This window comes from Cygnus olor, chromosome 2 (assembly GCF_009769625.2).
Source record: "Cygnus olor isolate bCygOlo1 chromosome 2, bCygOlo1.pri.v2, whole genome shotgun sequence".
Taxonomy (NCBI): Eukaryota; Metazoa; Chordata; class Aves; order Anseriformes; family Anatidae; genus Cygnus; species Cygnus olor.
Genome location: NC_049170.1, coordinates 82,248,258 through 82,270,112, shown reverse-complemented (window position 1 = coordinate 82,270,112; position 21,855 = coordinate 82,248,258). Strand labels below are relative to the sequence as shown.

At 43.5% G+C, this 21,855-nt stretch overlaps 1 protein-coding gene across 2 annotated transcripts in view; it reads left to right on the top strand.

Moving 5' to 3' along the window:
- The window catches only part of SLC22A23 (solute carrier family 22 member 23), a 99,213-nt gene that overhangs the window by 59,864 nt on the left and 17,494 nt on the right, over positions 1 to 21,855 (top strand). The window contains exons 4-6 of one of the 2 annotated variants that reach the window (XM_040548042.1): positions 10,093 to 10,261; positions 12,485 to 12,612; positions 18,425 to 18,514. In XM_040548042.1, the coding sequence (XP_040403976.1) occupies positions 10,093 to 10,261; positions 12,485 to 12,612; positions 18,425 to 18,514 (387 nt within the window). The remainder of the gene's footprint in view (positions 1 to 10,092; positions 10,262 to 12,484; positions 12,613 to 18,424; positions 18,515 to 21,855) is intronic. The other variant, XM_040548043.1, reaches the window with a different exon arrangement.

Genomic DNA, 21,855 nt, shown 5'->3' with positions numbered 1-21,855 from the left:
GGGTGGTAAGTGTGGGGGTTTTTCCTGATGTATCTGAAACTGGACCCTCGGCAGGGGATGTCCAGCACCACATGCTGTGCGTTGCTGGCCTTGCCTGCATAGGAGGCGACTCTATGCCTCTACCCACAGGTCTTGCTTTGCCTTTGACTTTGTACTGGCACAGGTAGAGAAGCACCACTCAGTTGTACCTGCCCTTTGAAACCTACGAGTCACATAGAGAAATGCTTGGGAATCGGTAAGGAAGAGGTTAAATATTGATCTCTGTGGGGCGGAGGCAGTATGCGTCTTCATAGTTTTAGCCACAGTTGTGATGTGTACAAAGTTGAGTAATGTTATCAGAGCAAGTGAAACCCACTTCTATGAAATGCAGTTGGATTCTTTCAAGGGAGTTCAGTTTCTTTTAAATGTTGTGTTATTAATTGCTTAAGCAATTCGTTCTGTTTTTATTTGGACCAAATCAGCAAGTGTTGCCATCTTTCAAATTCTTCTGTAAGTGGCAGGGTTTTGCTGAAAGAGGTCTTTCACTGGTGAGGACGAGCATCCTCTGCAGGAAGGTGGCTTTTTTCCTCAGCATACTTGCCAACCTCCACGAAAGGAGGATATTGAGGAATGTGAGCTTTCTCATTTTCAAAGTTATTGCAAATTAATAGGAAATGGAGAGGTTTTACCATCTGTTGAGCAGAAATATTTAGCTCTTACCAGAGTTTTATCAGGTTATGTTGGTATTTTACCCTTCTAGAGCAAGTCTGCTTGGGTTGTTGGTCTGCTTGGAGTGTTGGAAAAACTCACGTATTTTTCAGGGATCCTATCCTGGGAAAACTTCAAATCCCAGCAGATGGTTTTGGATGGTCTGTTTTAGTATTGCGTGGGCATACCTAGCACAGCAATTGTAACGCTAGTAGGTCTTTCATTGTTCTTCAACCTCAAGTCAGATTTTACCACTTTGAAGGATTCTGGTTCTTCAGGAAAAAAAGCTGTTCACAGGTGGTGTTTGTAAATTTAGCAAGGAAGAGATTTGAATCTAAATCTGAGATGAGAATCTGAAGTCTTCAATTCTATGCATGACAGTAGGAACGTGAGAGATGTTCCACTGTACTAAACTCTGTGTGTACAACAAGAGATGCTGCCCTCCCAAGTTAACCCAGTGGCCCTCTGCTGAAGCCATGCAAGAAAATGTGAATTTGTCTTCTTGCCTCTTTCAAGAGGAATCCTAGAAACAACTGTGGAAGAGCTCTCAATATGCTGCAGTTTGTCTGCTTGTGCCATGGCAAGATCCACCAGATGGCCTCTCAAGGCTGCTGCTAAGAATATAATGCAGGAACTTCTTTTTTCCTTACAAAGGCTTTTTGGTTTCATTTCCTTTGTTGTTGTTGGTGGTGGCTTGTTTTTTGGGGGGGATGTGTTTGTTTTTTTGTTTGTTTTTGCTCCCTCTTGGGTATGTTATTTAGAAAATAGAAGCTAGTTGGAAAATGGAAGACGAAAACCAATACCCACACATCTTCCAACTGTGCATTGGCCAATTCTGTACCAACATGGATTTGCTAGCCACCTATACTACCAAAGGTTCATTGCTTCACTTTTTGTATTGTCATGGGGTTGAAATTAGAGGAGGTGTGATCAGAAGCCAACCTGCTTGCACTGATTCCTGGTGCTATGGTTTGTGTATTGTTCACCATGTTCCTCGCTCGCCGCATGGGCATTTTCATTCTGTATCCCTGTCTCTGCATTTCCCAGGTCTGTGTCAGTTTTCACGCTAAATCCCAGAGACAGAGCACTATCTAATGCAAAAGTCACCTGCTAGTCCGAACAGCACTTCCCTCTCCAGCAGATGGACACCTTGATGAAAGCTCCCGAAATACAACGGCTTATTGGCTCTGAATCTCCGGAGTTCCTCCTTCACAGTGTTTACGAGGCGACTGAGCAGAGTGCCTGGTGGCATAAATCTTTAAAAACAAGGATACCCCAGGGGTCCAGTGTGTGACAGCCTCTCACAAACGTGCTTACTAAATGCTTTTGGCTGAATTGGCTGCCTAGTCCCTAGAGGGGCTGCAGAAATCATCTACCGAGCGGGGCTGCTGGGCACTGCCCCTTGCTGTCCTACTGCCTCGGTGAGCTCAGAAACGTTTAATAAATGCCTAACACTTTGTTTTGGGTTTACTTTTTCCTGCTCGCCTTTTTGGGGACTGTCATCTGCCTGGAGGTTGAGAACTGAGGTTTAGAAATAGCTGCTGTTCGCAACTTATTTGCCACTTGGTTAATTAAGAGATTGCCATGCAGATTCGCATCTATTGAATTTCTTCTCTTTTCTTACTTTAAGTGGCTACAATATTGTTGAAATTTTCTGACAAATACAGATGCAGAATCCTTTCATCTGAAGCATAAAAGAAAATGAGCTCCTCTGATGCTTCTTGCACTGTGGTTTTTGTTTCAGCTGCTCTCATTCATTCCTGTCAAAAAGACGCCAATTGTGATTTAGATCCTGCCAAGAGAAAAGGGGCCAGCTGTTGTGAACAGCAGAGGTGTTAGGTTTGCAAAATATTCGTGTGATCAGCTGTGTGTTTCCTTTAGAGCAAGACACCTTTTTGGAACAAGGAAGAAAGCAACGTATTTCCATGCAGTCTTAGTCTGGCACACAAATAAAAACACAATATTGACGTGGTTTTGGAGAATCTGGGGTGGGGGAGAGTAGGAATTTACAGACTGGAGGTGGAAAACAATTGGTTTTATAGGTAGCTAATGTATATGAAGGCCTATCTCCTATCCAAGCTTTTTTCATCACTTGCAATCACGTTTAAATTAAGTCACCTCTATTCTGAAATTACTGTGTTATATATTGTATACTGTATATATTATATATATGATACTGCTGTTGTGGTTTCCAGAACCATCCTCTGGATTTTATTCCATAATGCCATTGTTCACACAGCAACTGTCACCAAAAATTGCTGGTGGCTGCGTGCTGCTGCAGGGTTGCATTCTTCTGGAAGCAGGATAGATGGCAACGATTTTGGCAGTGCCAAAAACATGATTTAACATTTCTTTGATTTTTATGACATGGTGTAATAAAAGGCAGCATGGTGTGTTGAAGGTATCGTTAGCAGCCAGCGGCCTGCTTTGGGAGTTTGTCTTGCAAGCAACATCACTGCTGCTGTGGGCAGCCAAAGGTGGGCTGCAGCTGGCAGGAGGGCTCATCCTGAAATCAGGTTGCCTTGTGTCTCTTACAGGGGAGAGTCAGGAAAAGCAGGGTGATGTGCCTTGTGGTTTTGGCTGGTTTTTGGACAAGAGGTGTTGCTGTGCTTACTCGTTTGATGCCGCACATCTCTGTGCGCATTGCAGCGCTCGCGCTAGCCGAGGCCTGGCAGTGAGCCCGCAGTTGTAGCACAGGCCTGGTGCTCATATACCAGCTGAACACACGGTATAGTTTCTGTGAGAAAAGATGCCTATTCAGATGAGATATTGACTTATCTCATAGCTCAGTCTGGTAGGCAGCAGGCACTTGTGCTGGTCAGGAGCAGGGAGTGCTGCCGTGTGCCCGCCGAGATGTCACTGGGGTGTCTGTCACCTCGGGCTGTGTCAGCACACGGGTGACTGGTTTGACACGCATTAAAAACGTTAATTAGGTGTAAATAGTGGGCTACTGTGTGTTTAAAAGAAACCCTCCTAAAACCTATGATGTGTAGAAAAGTACCTTTGAAGGAGCACCAATGTCCTTTCATAGATGTATTTTAGAATAAATTTTGTCCTACTGTGCTGTTGGGGGAAAATAATCCCGTTTTTTCTTATTTGGTCATTGGAGGTTTAGTCTATTACTGCTGTCCTTGCTTGACAACAGATTGGATTTCTCCAGAGAGGAAATTAGATTTTTCCTTTCCTTTCAGTCCATCTCTGTCATTTGTTTACATGAATTGGCTGATTGCAGTGTGTGTGATAACCTTTCCTTCCCCATGCTGCTCTATTTGTTGTTCCTTAATAAACTGTATTTACACACAGCGCTTCCTTAGCTGCTTCTGGTGACAGCAGAAACGATCAAGAAAGAGCAGTGTCTATGCGGAGCCGGGAGCACACACAGACTAAACCTGTGCCGCTTCAGCCTGTGCTGGATTCGGAGCACGCTGATTGAGGCAAGGAGTGGCCTTAGCCCCTGGCTGACGCTGGCAGAGCTTGCAAGTTTGAGTCTAGTAACCCCCTGCAAATTTGGATATATAGGCAGGTATTTGCTGGATTTTATTTATTTTCCCCCTAGCAGCCAGCTGCAAACTAAAAGGCTTGTCTGGGAGTTATTAACAGCTGCTGCTCAGTCCTGTCTGGTGGTTGAGCCTCCTGTGGGCATGGGGACCGTGCCCCTCTAGGAATATCCAGCAGGATGATCTGCTTACGGCCGAGGGCAAACCCCACGGAGAGTCTTGGAGGAGGATGAGGTCTCTGAGGTTCGAGAGAGCTTGGTGGGAATTAGGAAATCAGGAACAGCAGGATGGGGTCACCCCCAAGTAGTTCTTAGGATCACCGAGAACTACTCAGGGAGTAGAGCTGTGGTGGGATGTGCTGGAAGTGCTGAGCAGCTCGGAAACTAAGTGCTCTGGGATGTTTTTTTCCTTTCCTTCTGTGGTCTGTTGATACACAGAGCCCTAGCTTTGTGCTCCAAACACAAAACCTCATCTTTACTCCTGACCAAGCTGGGCAGCTCCTGGCTCTGAGAGGCACAGACAGCTCTGGTGTGTTAGGATGCTACCATCATTAGTGATTTCTGGTGTCCTGCATTTTACACCTAATACCATATTACCTGTGCTTTCCTCTGCCTGGCTGATAGCAAGGGCTTTGTGCAACTGCGATTGTTTTCCTCCCTTTTTGGGGTAGGACTTGCAACCTGAGAGCCCTTGGAGGGAGTGTTGGGTATATAGTAACATGGTAGAAACTGCCAAAAATTGTGATTTTTTTTTTCCCTCTTTCTGGTAGCATTTTAAAAACTATAACCATGAACATGAATCTAGAGTCAGTTCGTCTCCTCCCCCCCTCAGTGGGAAGGCTGCAGCCCAGGCTTCAGGTGCTTTGCCCTGGCTGTTTTCTCCAGGGGATAATCCTATATAATTACAGTCTTGGCAGCTCATAGTCTGAAACTGGGAGGGGGGAGAGAAAACTGCAAAGGCACAGAAAGCAGCTAGCTTGTGGTTTCTGTTGTAGCTAGTGCTTGGACCACATTGCAAGAATTGCTTTGTGTTTTGGGACTGGAGATGAGTGAGTGAATGCTAGAGAGTTGTTCAGGCAGTGGGATTTAACCTCTTTTCCCTCTTGATATATTATTTGCAAATGACTTTTTTTTTTTAAATAAGTCTTTGCTATTCTTCATTGTGCAAATATCCTATGAGAATAAATGTCAGCTTCTGAGGACAAATGAGAAGGCTTCTGAAATCTGAAGCAAACGGTCTGTTACCAGCGCATAAGGGTAAGACCAAGTAAGAAAGGACAGGATGTGGCCCTTAATCCCTTCACAGCAATGACAGCCCACCCACTGGGGTCTGAAGCAGCTGGGCTAAGCAGGTTTTGAGCCATGCCTTGTGGCAGCACAAGCTGATGTCAGCCTGGTGACAGTCCTTCCTCCCCAGTCACTCGTCCGTGTGTCCGTCTCCTCTGCAGAGGCTCCCCGTTAGCTCCCTCCTCTCACCAGCACCTCAACCTGAGCTGCCAGCCCCTCAGCTTTGTAAAACCTTATCAGCCACACAGGGGTGTGTGGTGGAGCACTGTCCTCTTCCAAAAAACTGAGGCTTTTTGGTGAGCTGTTGGAGGGGGCAATTAATTTTGGTGTGGAACAAGCTAGAGCCCTGGCTCCTTTTGCAAGCTGTCTCCAGGTTTCCAAAAACTATTAAAAAGAAAAAAAAAGTGAGAGCTTTCAGGACTAATGGCTCTCTGCAGACGCTCTGAAAAAGGCAGGTCTGAGATGTGCCATACCTCATCTGCCTACAGCATCACTCCAGAAACATCTTAGTGTCTGCTCCGCTCCCAGAGCTCTTCCAGATGCACTGGTCTCCAGATTAAATGACTTAAACAGCATGCGTTGGTTCAAGTACTGGACAATCGTAGGGAATTAATTCGTGGATGTTTATACGCAACTTCTTGGTAAAACCGCAGATGCATTTGCAGAAGGGCCTCTCAGCACTTCATTTGGTCCGTGCAATGAATCTGCTTTTCCCTTCTTTTTAACAAAGATCCCAGAGGGCTGCATAGCAGGTGAAATGCAGTGGGTTTTGTGTGTGAGAGGGAGAAAATGAATCCCGTTTAAAGAAAAGTAATTTTGGTATTACAAAACCTGGTTGGTAGGTCTTATCTGCCTGTCTCCAGTGGCATGCTGTGGCTGCTGAGAGATAGCAAAGCTCTTGTTTCCAGTAGCAAAGCTCTCATTACCAGTTGTTTCTTTATTTTGGTCTGTCAAGAAAATCTCATTGCAGCCTTGCCAGTGTTGTCACGTAATATGCAGTGTGGATCGGATGAGGACTTGTGCATGACAGTGTTGCTCTCAGTGTATAGTCTGCCAGGTCCTAAATACTACTTACTGTGTTTTTTAGACACATTTCAAAAATGCTGCAGGCTGGAAACTTCTGTTGACCTCTGCGTTCACCTAATGTGCAAGAGGATGCCCTGACAACCTGCTGGTTAAAGCTGGGTGGTCAGAAAGCCCGACCAAGCTCTGACCAAGCTCTGCCCTGTTGGTCCATCGGTGCCTTTCTCACACTGGCATCCTCTGTGAAACTCGGCTCCTCTGTGACGCGAGGGCTGGCTCTGCACCGGCTAGGGGAGCCAGACCAGGACGTTTCCAAGGTTGTTCCCATCAGGAAGTGTGGGGAGCATCGAGTGGGAACCCTCTCAGGTGCTGAGGAAAAAGCCCCCGCTATATAGAAGGTTTAACACACCCCAGGGGTGCATGTGGCTCTGCTAGGGGCCAGGCAGGGCCATTGCTGCAGTGCTGGAAAAGGACAGTGTATGAAGTGGCAGAGGAGCTCCAAGTGCTCTGAAGTCTGTCCTCATAATATACAAAAAAATGTTGTTTTGAACATCTTTTTCTTGAGCTTGGCCTTTGTCATTGGAGCAGCCAGTGTTGCTGCTGTGGTTCTTATTCCCTTGGCTGATATTTGAAATGATTTCCCATGGGATTTCTGAATAACTCAGTGAGAGACCTTTCAGGACAAAGTGATTTTTTTCCCAGGTCTGAGTGGGAAGATTTCCACACTCGTTCTCTCATAGATTTCAAGGATTTCTACACTTTAAGCTTCTGCATTTCCCAGCCAGATTGTGTGTTGTGCAATGAGGCTTGTGGTGTGTGTCTCGTGTCCATGGGGCACGTGGGGATCACATCTGCACCACGCATAGGGTTAGGCAATTGTCTTCAGGAAGAGAAGTACTGGGCAAGTAAGCAAGGTCTTTTCCATGTCTGTCTCCTTGCCCACACAAATTTTTCCAAGTGGAGCAGATGGATATATCCAGGAGTTTGTGATACTGACGGTTGTTTCCATGATTTGTGTTTATGACAAGGGTTTACTTGACTCTCTCTGCTCAGCAAAGTAATTGAGGTGAAAATGTTTCTGCTGAAGGAAAGAAATGGAGCTTTCTTGCCAGCTTAGCCACAGAGGGATGAAGTTGATTTCTGTCTTGCAGCAATCGTACGTGAGTCAGTAATGGATCGTGTGAACTGGGTGAAAACTGGTGTGGACACAGAGGTCTGGTGGCCAAGCACATCGAGGCACCAGTGAGAACATCAGCAGGGTGCAGGAAGCCTTTGCTAGTCCTGGGGCAGAGGTGGAACAAGCCTGACTGCTAAATGCTTGCTAAAAACTGCAGAGCTGAATATTTTATCATATCAAATTGAAGCCAGAGGTTTTGGAAAGTCAGTAGACTGTTCTCATATGTAGAACATTTCCACAGAGATGTGATATTTCAAATACATGAAGCGCCCGCTGATGTCAGTTGAAAGTTGTGCTCACCCAGCTCTAGCAGGGTTTGTTGGTTTTTTTTTTTTTTTTCCATTCTCCAGCTTTTCTAGAAGTTTTCTAGAAGAAAGGGCAAAAAGTGATTATATGCCTGCGATAATCTGGAAAAGAAAACAGATGCGAAACTGCCTCCAAAGTGACTTCCTTTCTATACAATGAACGACTGCTGCATATGGAGTGATATGTATTATGCACCAGAGACTCAAAACCACATACTTCTATTATTTTGATGCCTCTTCCTGACTTCATCCAGAAGTTGTTCTTGTCTCGGTTATTTTATTTTTTTAATCTCATACTAACCCAAGCAGTGCAGTTGAAATGCCAAAGTCTTACCTACCTAATGCAGGCTTCCTGTTTCTATAGCAACAAAACTCGTCCTTGTACTTAATGAAGGCACACTGGAACATGAGTAACTGCAACTTTAAGGTTTAGCAAAACAAACAGAAACGCTTCATAGTTGCAGATTAGAAAATAAAATGGAAGTGACCTCTTTGCATAGAATTTAAAAAATCGCCTTGCTAGGCTTGGGATACTTCATTAGTAAGAATGAAGCCATATTCATGTCATAAGAAGCTCTGTGTTTTAATTTCATTTTCCTAATTAAAACGTAAAAGCGTTTTATACCAAGTGAGAGTCTTTGAGGATTTTTCCCCCCTTCCTTTTCCAAAGCTGCTCTGTTTGTGGTTAAGCTAATGAAAATTTGGGCTGCTCACAACAGACACATTTTCTTTTTGTATTGGCAAAAATCCATCAATGGTTTTTATCACTGGCCAAAATAAAAGGAGAAAAAAGAAGTGTGGTGTCTAATCCTACATTTGATCTGCAAGCTAGTTCCTGGTCAGCTAATATAAATCTGTGTTACAGTGATAAATGCTGAACAACCTACAGATGAGAGAGTGAATGAATGAGCAGCTGTCATCTCTTCCTATTGTCTGATGGCTTTTCAATTACAATTTTAAAAACCATTGAATTTTAATTTAAAACAACTATAGGAAACATCCCAAGGAAAAACACCAGTGCTGTCAGCAACATATCATGAGCGTTTATGAGCCTACATTTCTGTATCAGCATGCTGATAAGTTCTGCACAACATTTGTGGCAGGTTTATGTGCTTGACTATTAATCTGTAGAAGTGAGTGTGGGCAAGTGGGAAATTTGAAATAGTGGGTTCTATTGTATTCCTACGGGCAAAAACATTATTTATGTTGGAATGTATTTGCAGAAGGCAGTCCAATTTTACTGCTATTTCTTCTGGAGATTAAAAAAAAAAAAGCTGCCTTTCTGATAAATTCATTTTATTTTCTGAAGACTAAATAAAGGTAGACGGAACTCGTGGTTTAAGGAAGTTTTTGTCTGCTGAACTCACTTGTCACAAAGCAGCTGAGACAACTGCTGATAGCAGTCATGGTGGTAAATTGCCCTACAGCAGAAGAAAGGATGGAGGACAGGATAAGACAGACAGAAGGCTGTCTTGTTTGAAAGTTGATCGAGATTAGGTATTGCAAAAACAAAAAGTGATCCCAGGAACAACCCACTCAGCAAAAACCAGCTTAAAACTGGCTGAGTCATAGCGTATACAGGTGTGGACAGGTGGCATCCCATATGAGTTAGGAGACTGTATCCTGCTGAGAGCAGTGGTGCTCTGTCTCCCAGCAGGTTAATTGGAAAGGCATGTAGTGTCTTTGGGTATTATGAAAAGTTTCAACCCCATGTCTATAGATTATCTTTTTCCCTCCATTTTCCTTTAAAATGAATCTATCTACGTATGTTATGTATGTATTTGTTTTATTAAAATGCTCCCCTGGGCACAGGCTGAAGGAAAGTTGATAATCGGGATGCAGTGGGGCTGCAGGAGATGCAGTAGGTGCCAGGATGTCACAACATTAGCACCACAGCCAGCTGCTAATGAGCTTCTCCATTGCTGACAGGGTATTCGAAGCCTAAGTGCATGAGGACGCAAGATTTATATGATCATGCATGACGATGGCTGAAGGTCTTGAAGGACATTAAGACCCTGAAAGCTTTGTGAAGCTAGGCACCTGGCCAGGGGGAGGTAGTCATGTGGGCACCTTTGCTGGTGTGGGCCTGACGTGGCTTCATGTGCTCTGTGTTTCAGGGATAGAGCTCTGTCCTCCCGCGCACCGGTTCATGATCACCATGGTGGCGAGCTTCATCGAAATGGCGGGGCAGTTCCTCATGCCGGGGCTGGCTGCCCTCTGCAGGGACTGGCAGGTCCTCCAGGCGGTCATCATCTGCCCCTTCCTGCTGATGCTGCTCTACTGGGTGTAAGTATTGCTTCCTCCCATCACGTCCAAGGTGACACAAGCCCCTAATACTGGATTTGGAGGTGCTCACATAGGTTTCATCTGCTAAGGCCTGATGGGGACCCAGGAGATGGCTCAACCGTTGAGCTGAAAGTTGCATTTTGTAATTTTTCTGGCTGTTGTGTCCCCTTTAAAGATGAAAAAGCTGCCTGAAAGGACGCGTCTCAGCCTAGCTGTTGTGGCTGCACAGCTAAATTTTCCCCGTAAACCTGCCCTGTGGTTCTGGGCTGTCGCTGTTGGTTCCTTTGGCCTGGCTGAGCCATACTAAATATAACACACATCCGCTCGTGAGCAGCACCCTTGGACGCCGCATGTGTGTGAGGTGGCCAGCCCTGAGCCTCCCCGCTAGGTTTCTCCCAAATTAGCGTGTGTTGGGCCGACGGCACTGTTCCCACAGGTTACTTCTCCCATCCTGGTTTCTTCTGGTCTTCTGTCAGCATGGGGCTCCAGGCCTGATGCTGCCTACCCTAGGGAAACGGGAGGCTCCCACCTTGGTGGTGCCGGATCTGTCTTCACCAGAACTTTATAAACCTCTCAAAAATCTTTCTTTGCGCTTTTGTCTTAATAGTGACACACAGTGGTGGCACAACGCAGCAGGGGCTTGCGAGAGCAGGATAGTACAAAACCGTAAGACTGAGAACAGGCTAGGTAATTAATATTAAAGGTAATGCTGGCTAAATTAAAATATTTACTTGCTATAAGCAAAGGAACAAAGGAACTGGAAAAATTCACTGCTTGCTACTTACCCACCACATACCCAGAGCAGAGTTTGGATAACAGGACAGATATCATTTGGATTGCAGGCTGCCTGACTTTCCTCTTTTTTAATATAATTGTATACGTGTATATATGTGTGTGCATGTATAAATATGTGCGTGTATAAATATATATGCGTGCACACACACGTGTATATATATATTTTCTGTCAAGGATGAATTTCTTGCTAAGGGTGAAGTCCAAATTGCATCAGCTTTTAAAGGTAGCACCCTAACAGCGCAATTGACTGCACCACTGCTTAAAAGTACAAGAACTGATGCAGCATCCACAGCAAGGATTGGCACTTTGTGAAGGAAATTTGCGGTGTATTGTATATTTGAAGTTAAAAGTTAGTTTTAAAATTTGTTCTTAGGAAGGTCTCTTAGAAGATGAGTGAAAATGAGGCCTAAATAAGAAAGAAAAATATGCTTATAGTCAAGTCTGAAAGTATCTGTATTGATGCAAGTGTGGGGATTTTTTGTTTAAGATCTACATATTTATTTTGGTTTTGTATGAAAATAAAATGAACTTACCTGGAAAAAAAACAGGGAATAATGGCTAATTACACTGAAGAATCAGGTGAACGTCAGCATTTGAAGGAAGCAAGCAGATGAAAAGTAAACTTCTTTATTTTATAACTCTCTTTGTGTATGCTTTTAAGGCAACTCAATTAGCATAATGTTGTCTTTACTAGGGGAAACTTTTATAGCAGCAACTGCATGATGTCTGGCGCATACACGATACTGACCTGTATAAAAGAATGCCTTAAAATCTGTGTATGAGGGAGATATTCTGGATGTTTAAACATTTAAAAAAAGATCTGTTCCATTATAATCCTAGAAAGTAATTCTTTCCTCTCTTCGTCTTTACAAGAGAATTCAAATCACTTCTGTCAGAAAATTTCCTACTGTGGCCTGAATTATCCTGCGTTAACTGCACAACTCATTTATTCCCTGCCTGGCAGCAAATGTCTATTGCATGCAGTGCTTCCTCCTTCTCCCTGCTCTTTCACAATGGTATTGGTAGGCAGAACTCCTCTAATATGTTATAAAATCCTAATACATCCTTTTTCAAGGTGATAGGATGGTTCCTGTATCATTTGTCAATCAGTGTAAAAGTGAATGTCACTGGTTTCCATATTCTGAGCCCTTTTTATTAATTTTACAAGTCTTTTGTCTGCTTTTTGAAAATAGTAATGTTGCTCATACATATTTAAATGAGCAGCTAATCACTATCACTTCTTTCTCTGCCAGAACTTGAAAAAATTTCTAGAAACTTCCTAGAAATTGCACAGATTTGTCAAATTCCAGATGGTGAAATAAAGCAATATCGTTTGCACTGAGGAGAAACGTCATCCTCGTTAATTCAACAAACTGGGAGATGCTTTCTAAAAAGAAAGTGACCCTAACGTGTTTTCCATCTCTGAAGTATTTTCCCAGAGTCCCTCCGGTGGCTGATGGCTACGCAGCAGTTTGAGGCGTCCAAGGAACTTATCTTTCAGCTCACTCGCAAGAACAGGATGAACACGGAAAGCGACATCAAAGGAGTGGTGCCTGGTGAGTAGGACAGGCAACCACGAGTCTGGCTGCTCAGATGAAATTGCTTGCTCTTCTCTAAAGGCTGCGCATGGCGTTGCTGTCCAGAATTAAATAATCCATTTACCGCCTGCAAAACCATCCTATTCATTCGTTCATTCATTTTTTTTCTCAAAAAACTGCTCCAAACTCCAGGACCATGTTTAACATTGCTCAGCCTGTTGAACAGTCTTAGTAATTACAGTCTCACCTGGCAGTGCCATGTGCTTTTAGGGACATCTCTTGAATAATTTTGCAATGGCTGCAGAGTGCGCCATCAGCTCAGCACGCCTCTGGAAACTTTTTTAAGGAAGCTTCTGGTTAGGATCCTGCCCATCACGCAGCGCTTGTTTTGTTGGTTGGGAGAAGTGACAGCACTCAAGCCACAATTTCTAAAACACCACTCCCGTGGCAGACCTAAATCACATCCCAGTTTCTCTTTAAACCCTTACTGCTTTTTGCTCCTGTAGCATCTGAATGATGCTGTCCTGGGGGCTCGGGGTCCTGCTGGTGACAGCAGTAGAGGGCAGTTTTTGGTTCAGAGCTCCCCTCCTCCTCCTCCTCCTCCTCCTCCTCACAGGCTTGACAGTGCCCACAGATACCCATTTTTACAGTGTCCCCTGCAGTCTGTATCAGGCTACCTACTAGTCAGAAAAGAGTGGAAATGTTTTAGGGTGTTTTTTGCAGTTTTTCATACCCTACCCACCATGACTCTGGGGGCTGGAGGGGTACATCACCCCCACATCTGTGCTCTCTCTGAACTTGGCTGTTATTTGCTGTAAAGGTTCTCTGGAGTAGCTCAGGTCAGTCCTTGCTAAAGGTATCAATCAGCCCTGGGATAGACTGCATCCAGAATGGAAAAACATCACTGTTAAAATCAGTTCATCGTGAATGAAGCAGTCTTTATCAATAACATGCTTAAAAACTGATGGGACTAGTAGGGAAAAGTCCAATTTGGGTCTGTGTTTCATCTTGGTATTGATACCAAGGCCAATGGTATGGTATTTCTGGTGCAGTTGGCAGACTTGTGTTAATTATCATGTTTGCATGTGAATTTTATGTCAGGGGTTTCCTGGATCTGCATCTAACGTAGCATGGCTCTGCAACGTAAATGACATTTTTTCTGGTAAAGCTCTGAAAAGCTCAAGGGTACAGAGCAGCCGTTAATGCGGTGATCTCCATCACTGTCTCCTTTTTGCAGATCTTTCCCAGAGTAAATGAACAATCTTGGAAAAAACTTGTTTATGAGGCAATGAAATGTCTCACCATTGGATTTGGAGACAGCTCAAGCTGTCTAACCAGCTCTAAATTTGGCCTTTCTTAGCTAGTCAGTTTATTGAATTTACAGACAAAATTTATTTTTAAGGGAAAAAATAATTACCTGAGTTTCCTTTAAGGGAAATTGTAAAGATGTAACTCGGTGCTAGAGGGATTTACTTAAGCCATTTATAATGATATTGTCCATGGAGGAATGCTAAGTATCAAAATGGTTTTATGACTATTACTTGTGACTGATTACTTTTTCCAGCAGTTTCATGGTAGGGGCACACTCCTGTTTAAGGAAGGACTCCATTTCATGTGGAAAACAGTGTTATTACACGTCTTGATGCTATGGACTATCTGCCTGCAAGTATATTTAGACATAGCAGTTGTCAGTACGTTACCTTTTGCAACCTTTCTACGTGTAATACAGAACGTGCTCGGTTCTGCCTCCTTGCTGATGCTGGATTTGTTTTATGGTATGAGGTAGGGTTGGTTTTGTTTTTTTTTTTCCTTTTTGGTTTTGTCTTTTTTAAACTCTCTCTGCAGCCCCACATGGTAAGGCTTTTCTAATCCAGCTCTGGAGCAATGCTTTATTTTTGTAGGGAGAGAAAAACAGTATCAAATGGATGAAATGAGCTTAACTGAAGATTTTGGAAGGGCATTCTTCTTCTGGGTGCATGGGAGCATTGATCGTTTGAGTGAGGACAGGAAAAAAGCAGAAATCCTGAATGAAAAATATGATCAAACTACAGGACATATGTGTCTCAGTGGGTCTGTAAGCAGAAGAAAGCATATTTCTGCTTTTGTGTGTCATAATTGCATATACATAATTGCTGTAGCGGGGAATGGGCAAAAAGCTGGTATTCGTGTGTGAGAAAGGATGCTATTCAGCCTGATGCAGATATCCCCTATTTCCGCTTGAATCCATTGTGGAGCTTTCCTATCCGAGTGAAGGGTTGTTTGGTTTTGTTTGTTTGTGATTCGTTTTATTCTCTGCTTTCCATCTCAGAAGGCTGGAAACTGTTTCGCTTTAGTTAAGGCCCATTGTGTTGCCATCTAATATTAGTCTGTCCTGGTTTCAGTTAGGACAGAGTTAATTTTCCTCCTAGTAGCTGGCAGGGTGCTATGTTTTGGATTAGAATGAGAAGAGCGCTGATAACATGCTGATGTTTTAATTGTTGTAGAGCAGTGCTTACACCAAGCCAAGGACTTTTCAGCCTCTCTCTGTCCTGCTAGCGAGCAGGCTAGGGATGCAGCAGGAGCTGGGAGGGGACAGACCCAGGACAGCTGACCCAAACTGGCCAAAGGGGTATTCCATACCATCTGACGTCATGCTGAACAATATATAGGGGTGGCTAGCCGGGGTGGAGGGGGGGGCCGGCTGCTCGGGGATAGGCTGGGCATCGGTCAACAGGTGGTGAGCAATTGCATTGTGCATCACTTATTTCGTACACATTATTACTATTAATACTATTATTATTATTATTATTGTTGTTATTCTTTTCCCTGTCTTAATAAACTGTCTTTATCTCAACTCACAGGCTTCACTTTCCCGTTTCTCTCCCCCATCCCGGAGAGGGAGGGGGGAGGGTGAGCGAACGGCTGTGTGGTGTTTGACTGCCAGCCGGGCTAAACCACAACAAGTCATAACAGCCTTGCGTGGCTGAGATACTCGGTGTGTTAAGCTGTGAACGGTAAGCTGTTCCGATAGAGTCCCTTCCAGCTGGAAACCTCAGCGTAATTCTACTCACGTGTATCAGTCACATTAGTGTATGCTGTGTAACGGATCATTACAGGAGATGTATGCACACATTTGAGGCAATTGGTAGATCTGTTGATTTTTGGTAGGAACAGTTTGCCATTGTGAGATTTTTGGTTTTATGCGGTTGCACTTTCTTCTTTAACACTTAAGAAAAGTAGGTGTACTAATTTGACCTGGTTAAAGCATCTATAAACACTCTTAAGTCTCAAAATTTTACTAGCTGGCTCAACGCTTTGCCCTCCTTTAGCGACAGAAGTTTAAATTCATTTTTACAACAAAATAAATATTGTTATCCAACTGCATATTGAAATGTCACTTATAAAACAGGCTTGGTAAGCTTTGTTGACAAATCATGTCAAACACATTCAATTCCCATTATCCAAAAAAGTCAGCTTCAGTCATGAGCAAATTAAATATTTTGATAACATTAATTTAGTAGAGGTTTTTCACTACCAGGTTCTTCTAAAACCTCCCCATCTCTTCCCTATTCTCCTGTGAAACAAGGAACAAACACATGTTCCAGTGTAGCTATGGGACAGTTGTTTTTAGCTGAGCGAAGTAAATGCTAAGGAAGCAGAGAGAGAGTTTACTCTTTAGAGTATTTAGGGGAATTGGAAATCCCCAAGCACCAACTATCCTAACACCTTTTTAAAGCTGTGTCGTACATTAGCTGGTTTTTGTTATGTTGGTAGGGTGCGTGTTTTTTCTTCACCTTTTTCAGGGTTGGTTTGTTGGCTGGGACAGATCACCTGCTGCAAGCTGGTCTCTGCTGTACCCATATCTAGCCCATCACTGCGTTTGGGAATGCACAGCTTGGGAAGCCGTAGCAGCAGTTATCTGGGTGTCAGGCTTGATGCTTCTGTAGAAGCCCATCCTGGTGTGGTTTTCCCTATCTTCACCTTTGGTCAGTGATGTTTCAGCTGTTCCTTAGCAGAAAAAATGACTGCTTGACTGGGCGAAATAACAAAATCGCTTCTTTGCTCAGCTCTAGGTGAAAACACAAACCAGAACGCTCCTGTGGACACAGAGGATATATAGACGTTGCTTTCCAAGGTAGAACCAGACAGTGGAAGCAGGCACAAAAATAGTTTTACAGCACAGAGGAATAATATTGACATAATTACAAAAGTGGCTAGCAAAGATCAAGCATCCAAATGTATGCAAATATTTTAAAGAGCAGAACCCTTTGTGGAGAGAAAGGAGTACTGTGGAGACAAATATTGTGTGTGTGCATATGTCTTAGTTGTAGTTAGGAAAGCTGTGGTTTTCAGGGGATTTTATTTGCATTTTTAAAATATGGTTGTTCACCGTTCTTGCTTCTGAGCAACGTGCTGCCATCACTTTTATTTTTGTATGTAAGTTAGTTTTCTATTTTGTTTTGCTGCATATTTTTATTTTTCCTAATCGTGAGGCTTGGATCTACACACTTGCATGCTGTTTTTTCATTAAGTAAATAACCGAAGGAAGGGTGAAAAAGCTTTATGTCTGAGTCAGTCTCTTTCCATAATGGGAGAGATTAACTCTCCCTACAAACCTTTGGTCATGCCCTGAGATCATCACAGCTACAACTACGCTGCTGTTTCAAAAGAAAGATTGGGATGGGTGAAGAGCCAGGTGTACTAGCTAGAGAAAGAAAGCAAGTTCCCTGGCCCCATAACACAAGTAGCACCATGGGATGCTACCTCGTGCAAACCTGCTGGATGTGTTCCTTTATAGGATCCCATTTCTTGACCGTTTAATAGTGAGCATCAAGACTAAGACTGGCCAGGGTAAGTCCTCTTCTGCTGGCTAGATGTACGGAAATGGAAGAGGAGCTCATGCATGCACTGGCTATATCCCTGGCGAGGACAGCAGTGACCTCTGGCAGCTGCAGGGTTTGGAGGGGACAGGGAAAGAAAGCAGCACTCTACCAAGGATGTGCATTTTGGTGCCACTGGGAAAAGTCAAATATGCTATAAAATAAAAAATGAAGTAGTGGTGGTGGTCAGCTTCTATTTAAGCTTGACTGACTTTGAGCAGGAGCTGGACATGGAGGGCTGGAGGAAACCCTGGTGCTTCTGGCACTCTCACAGCCCACGTGCACAGAGAAGGGCAAGGATGGGTGAGCCTGCGTGGATGTGAGGGGCAAGGAGAGGAGACTTCGGGAACCAAGCGGAAGAGGAGAGCAAGAAGAGGGACTGGTGGTGGAGAGCAGACAAAATAAGGAGAATGAAGAGAGTTGTGGGGACAAAGCATAAAAATAGTTTGGGCAGAGGCAACAAGGACCGGGGCAGATTAATGGCTGTAGAGAAAAGAAAGAGGAGAGGTAGAGCATGGAGACCAAAGGCACTGTGACCATTTGCTTCCTCCTTCCTTCAGAACAAGCCGTCACGCCCAAGGATTCAGTCTTGGCATCCTTCTCCTGTGATATCCACCTCTAAAATGTGTGCCTCGACTCTCTGTGCTGTCCAGCTTGCTTGCTCTCTGCTGAGATTTCCTCTATGGCTTCAGCTAGATAGCAGCAGATAGCAGTAATGCGTGTGTAGGTATCTAAAACGTGATGGCCCAGATACAGTAACACACGATGACATTTGAGGTATTCTTTGGTGTTTTTTTTGTTTTTGTTTTTTTTTGAATGTTGGTAATGTTAGAGAAATATAAATGTTGACAAGTAATGCTCTCAGAGATGCAAAAAGTCAGGTTGCCTGGGGAACCCTTGCTTGGCCTCCTAGTGTGAAGGCATGATTGTAGAGCCTTTAATAGCATGATTACAACCTATTTTTTCCACAGGGCATAGAATGGACGAATCAGTGCATAGGATGGACGATGCTGTGGAAATGAAGCTGTTGTCTGTTCCTCATTTGTTGAAGAATTTGGAAGGTGTGTAGTGAATGAGGCAAAGAGTTGCAGAAGGAAAGAAGACAGTCTTGGGGAAATGAAGCTGAATACCTCCAAAAGAGCTGTACCCTGTGTCCACCAGGGATGTTTTTGTACAACAATGGAAAATTCCCTGCAATCAGGCTCTTCCAGTGTTGTCACCAATCACAGCTTCTTCAGTGTCTGTCTCTAGCATGTAATTCTGGGGCTTGCTTTGCAGAAAAGTGGAGCTTTTATATCAACACCTACAGTGAGTGTTACATGCAGAGGATTCTGGGCAACCCAGAGCTCACATTCCTCAGGCTATGCTTCTAAAATCACTGCATGTTTTTTTTCATTCTGGATACGATTCCTCTCTACTTTATCTCCCTGCCTTGCAAAGTAGGAATAATCATGCGAGAAAGCAGTGGAGATGATTTCATTGATATTTATGAAGCACGTGAATACTCTGACAGCACTGTAGGAATGTCTCTGAGGAAACCTATGATTTTTGCATTCACTGTGAGGTTTGGGTAATAAGGCAGAGGGGCACATGTTGAATGAGAAAGGTAGAGACATCACTAATAGCTGCCCATTTGCTGACTGCAGCAAGCGTTCTGGGAGGGAAAACTTACGTGATCATCTAATGACGTGCTGTATCATAATGTATGTGAGCAACTGAAGATTGCAATGGCAACCGTATGTCTGGATTTTTGCCATCTGTTTTTGAATGTAATTAGAAATACAGGATTGAAACAAATTATTGCAATCAGTCCTTTGAGATTGTATTCACTGAGTTACCTAGTTGTTCTGATGAACTGACCTTCATCTTACATGTTGTTAGCATTTTTGTCCCATGTTTTTGTTGGAAAGCCATTCCCTAATCCAAATCACTCTTGTACTAGGGTACGTTTTACCATTCAGTTCAAATGTACTGTAGCTGTCCAGGTTCTCTGTCTTTTTTTTTCCTTCCCACTTGCTCCTGTTCTGTAATTGTCTTTCTTTTAATTCTCTTTTTCCATACTGCGTTAGCAGGCAGCAGCCCTGTTCCTTCACTGTGCTGAAGTTCTCCTCCATCTCCTCTAGTTCGATACTTTTAGTTTCTCAAATAGTGATGAGCAGAATTGTTAAAAATAAAAAAAAAAAAAATAAAAAAAATCCCCTGTATTTCATTGTCTGAATTGAAAATACTTCATGAACACAACAGACTGGTGCCTAGTAGTTGTTAGTGATCAAGTAGCGTACGGCCAGCTGCACCCCAGTTTTTGTTAAAAGCTTTTTTTTTTTTTTCCAGCAGAAGCATTTCTTCTTGATTTGCTGACTTGTGTTTTTCATTTTCAACTTGCTTTTGCCACATATGATCTCAGGCTCATCCAGTTCTCTCTGTTGTCCCATTTCCGTGCTGTCCTGCTGGTAGTGCCTCAGTGTCACTAGCAAACTTCACTGACACATTCCTGAGCTTTGTGCCAAACTCCCTAGTGAGGTTATTAAACCAGATTTATTTATTTTTTGAGAACAAGACAAGTCACCCTACCAGAACCTCCTGCCATCCTGCTGTGATTTCCATTCTTCTACCTCTTACTGCTGTCTGCACATCAGTCAGCTCTTTAGCTACCAACAATTTCTGTATGTGAGCTGATAGCCTTCAATATTCCTTCAACATTAAGCTTTTCAAAAAAATATGTATGTATATATACAAGGCTACTTGCCCTCGATGATAAAAGTGAGCACAAAGGGAATTCACGGAGACAGAAATCCTGGAAGTTATCAATAGAGCTGTGCGTCTGTAGCTCAGCGTGGCTGTGGGCAGGTTGCTTCAGCTCTGCATTTCAGCCCCATCCATCTCCTGCTGCAGAGCTGTTGTGCTCTGGGGATTGACAGTGCCTCTTTTCACGTTCAAAGAGCTACTGGCAGTAATGCTCAGCAGCCAGAAAAATCCAGCAGAAGTCCATCACCGCAGGACACTTGTCACTTTGGACATCCTTTTTCGGAGGCTTGATTTGAGCTTTGTCTGTTTTGCCAAGTGATGCAGGGGTGGGTGGCTTCATCTGAAGACTTTAGAGGTACTTTATGATTTTGAAAGCCGTGGTTCTGAAATGGAGAGGATCCCACGAGAATCCAGCAGCACTGGGAACTGGAAGCTGATGGGGTTTCCCTCCCTGTGAGACGTTCACAATGTCCCAGAGAATTGCTTTAATTTCCACTGAGACGTGAAGAGTTAGCTTGTTGACAGTTCTCCTACTGAGTCCCTGAATAGGAAGCCTAGAGTACGTGTGTGGGCTCTGGAGTATGGGAAAACTCGTAATGGGCCTCTGAGTACATGGGTAAAAATGTTTTTTTTTTAATTTTTATTTTCCACACTCACCCTTCTGGTAAATCAGTCAGAACCGAAATGTTTAATGCAAATTCCCTCTGAACTGGTGACTTCAGTGCAAATTCAAATAGGTTTGGGGAGGGGGAATTTTCCTGGTGTTATTCCAGTAACTGACAGAGTTTGCTACCACGTGATTTTCTGATGGGCATCGGCTTGACTTCTCTTTCTTTTAAGATCTTAACATTGACCTGCGGCATTCAGATAGCTGAGGAACTGCCGAGGCTTGGCTGCTGCTCTGACGGCCCCTTGCAGTCAGGCAGTGCAGATCCTTCCACAAAAAGCCAGCTACCCCAAAGACAGCAGGCAGCTGAAATAAGAGCCAGGGCTGTAGCTGATGAGGTGTTGTTTTTTTTTTTTTTTTTCCAAGTCACATACCTTATTTGTTGCAATCTGAATATTTTGATTACTGTAAATGATTGACTGTAGATGATTGATTTTGGTGTGGGTTTGTTTGTTTGTTTTCAGAACATCTGACTGCTGTGTATATAGAAATAAAGGATGGAGAAGGTCATCAGGAAGATTTATGAATTTGGAGAGTTAGGGAGTGCTTCATCTGAAGCAAGTGACCTGTGCCTAGATTTGGAGCTTTAACAAATTAAAGAGGGGAGGAAAGATAACTGGTAGAGCCAGAAGGCGCTCAGTAAAGGCAGGTGCTATTTCCATTCTTTGGTGTAAAGTTGGAAGCTGTACAATATATATGTTTTATATACATATTATACATAGAAAACATATATATATATGTATGTATGTATAAAATCCTTGTAATGCAACTACATCTGGAATCTCTTTTGGGACACTTTATATCGTAATACTGTGTACTCGTAGAGTATAACCCCTGACAGAGTGGAGGCAAGGGTCTACTGCTGCCTGAGGAAGGGTAGAGAAGGAAGGGGTACAATTCCCTCCTGTAGGATCCTGCGGAACCAGGGGACATGTTTGCTGGTTCATGTGATGCACGGACTATCTGTTGTGTGAGGGTAGAACAGCAGCT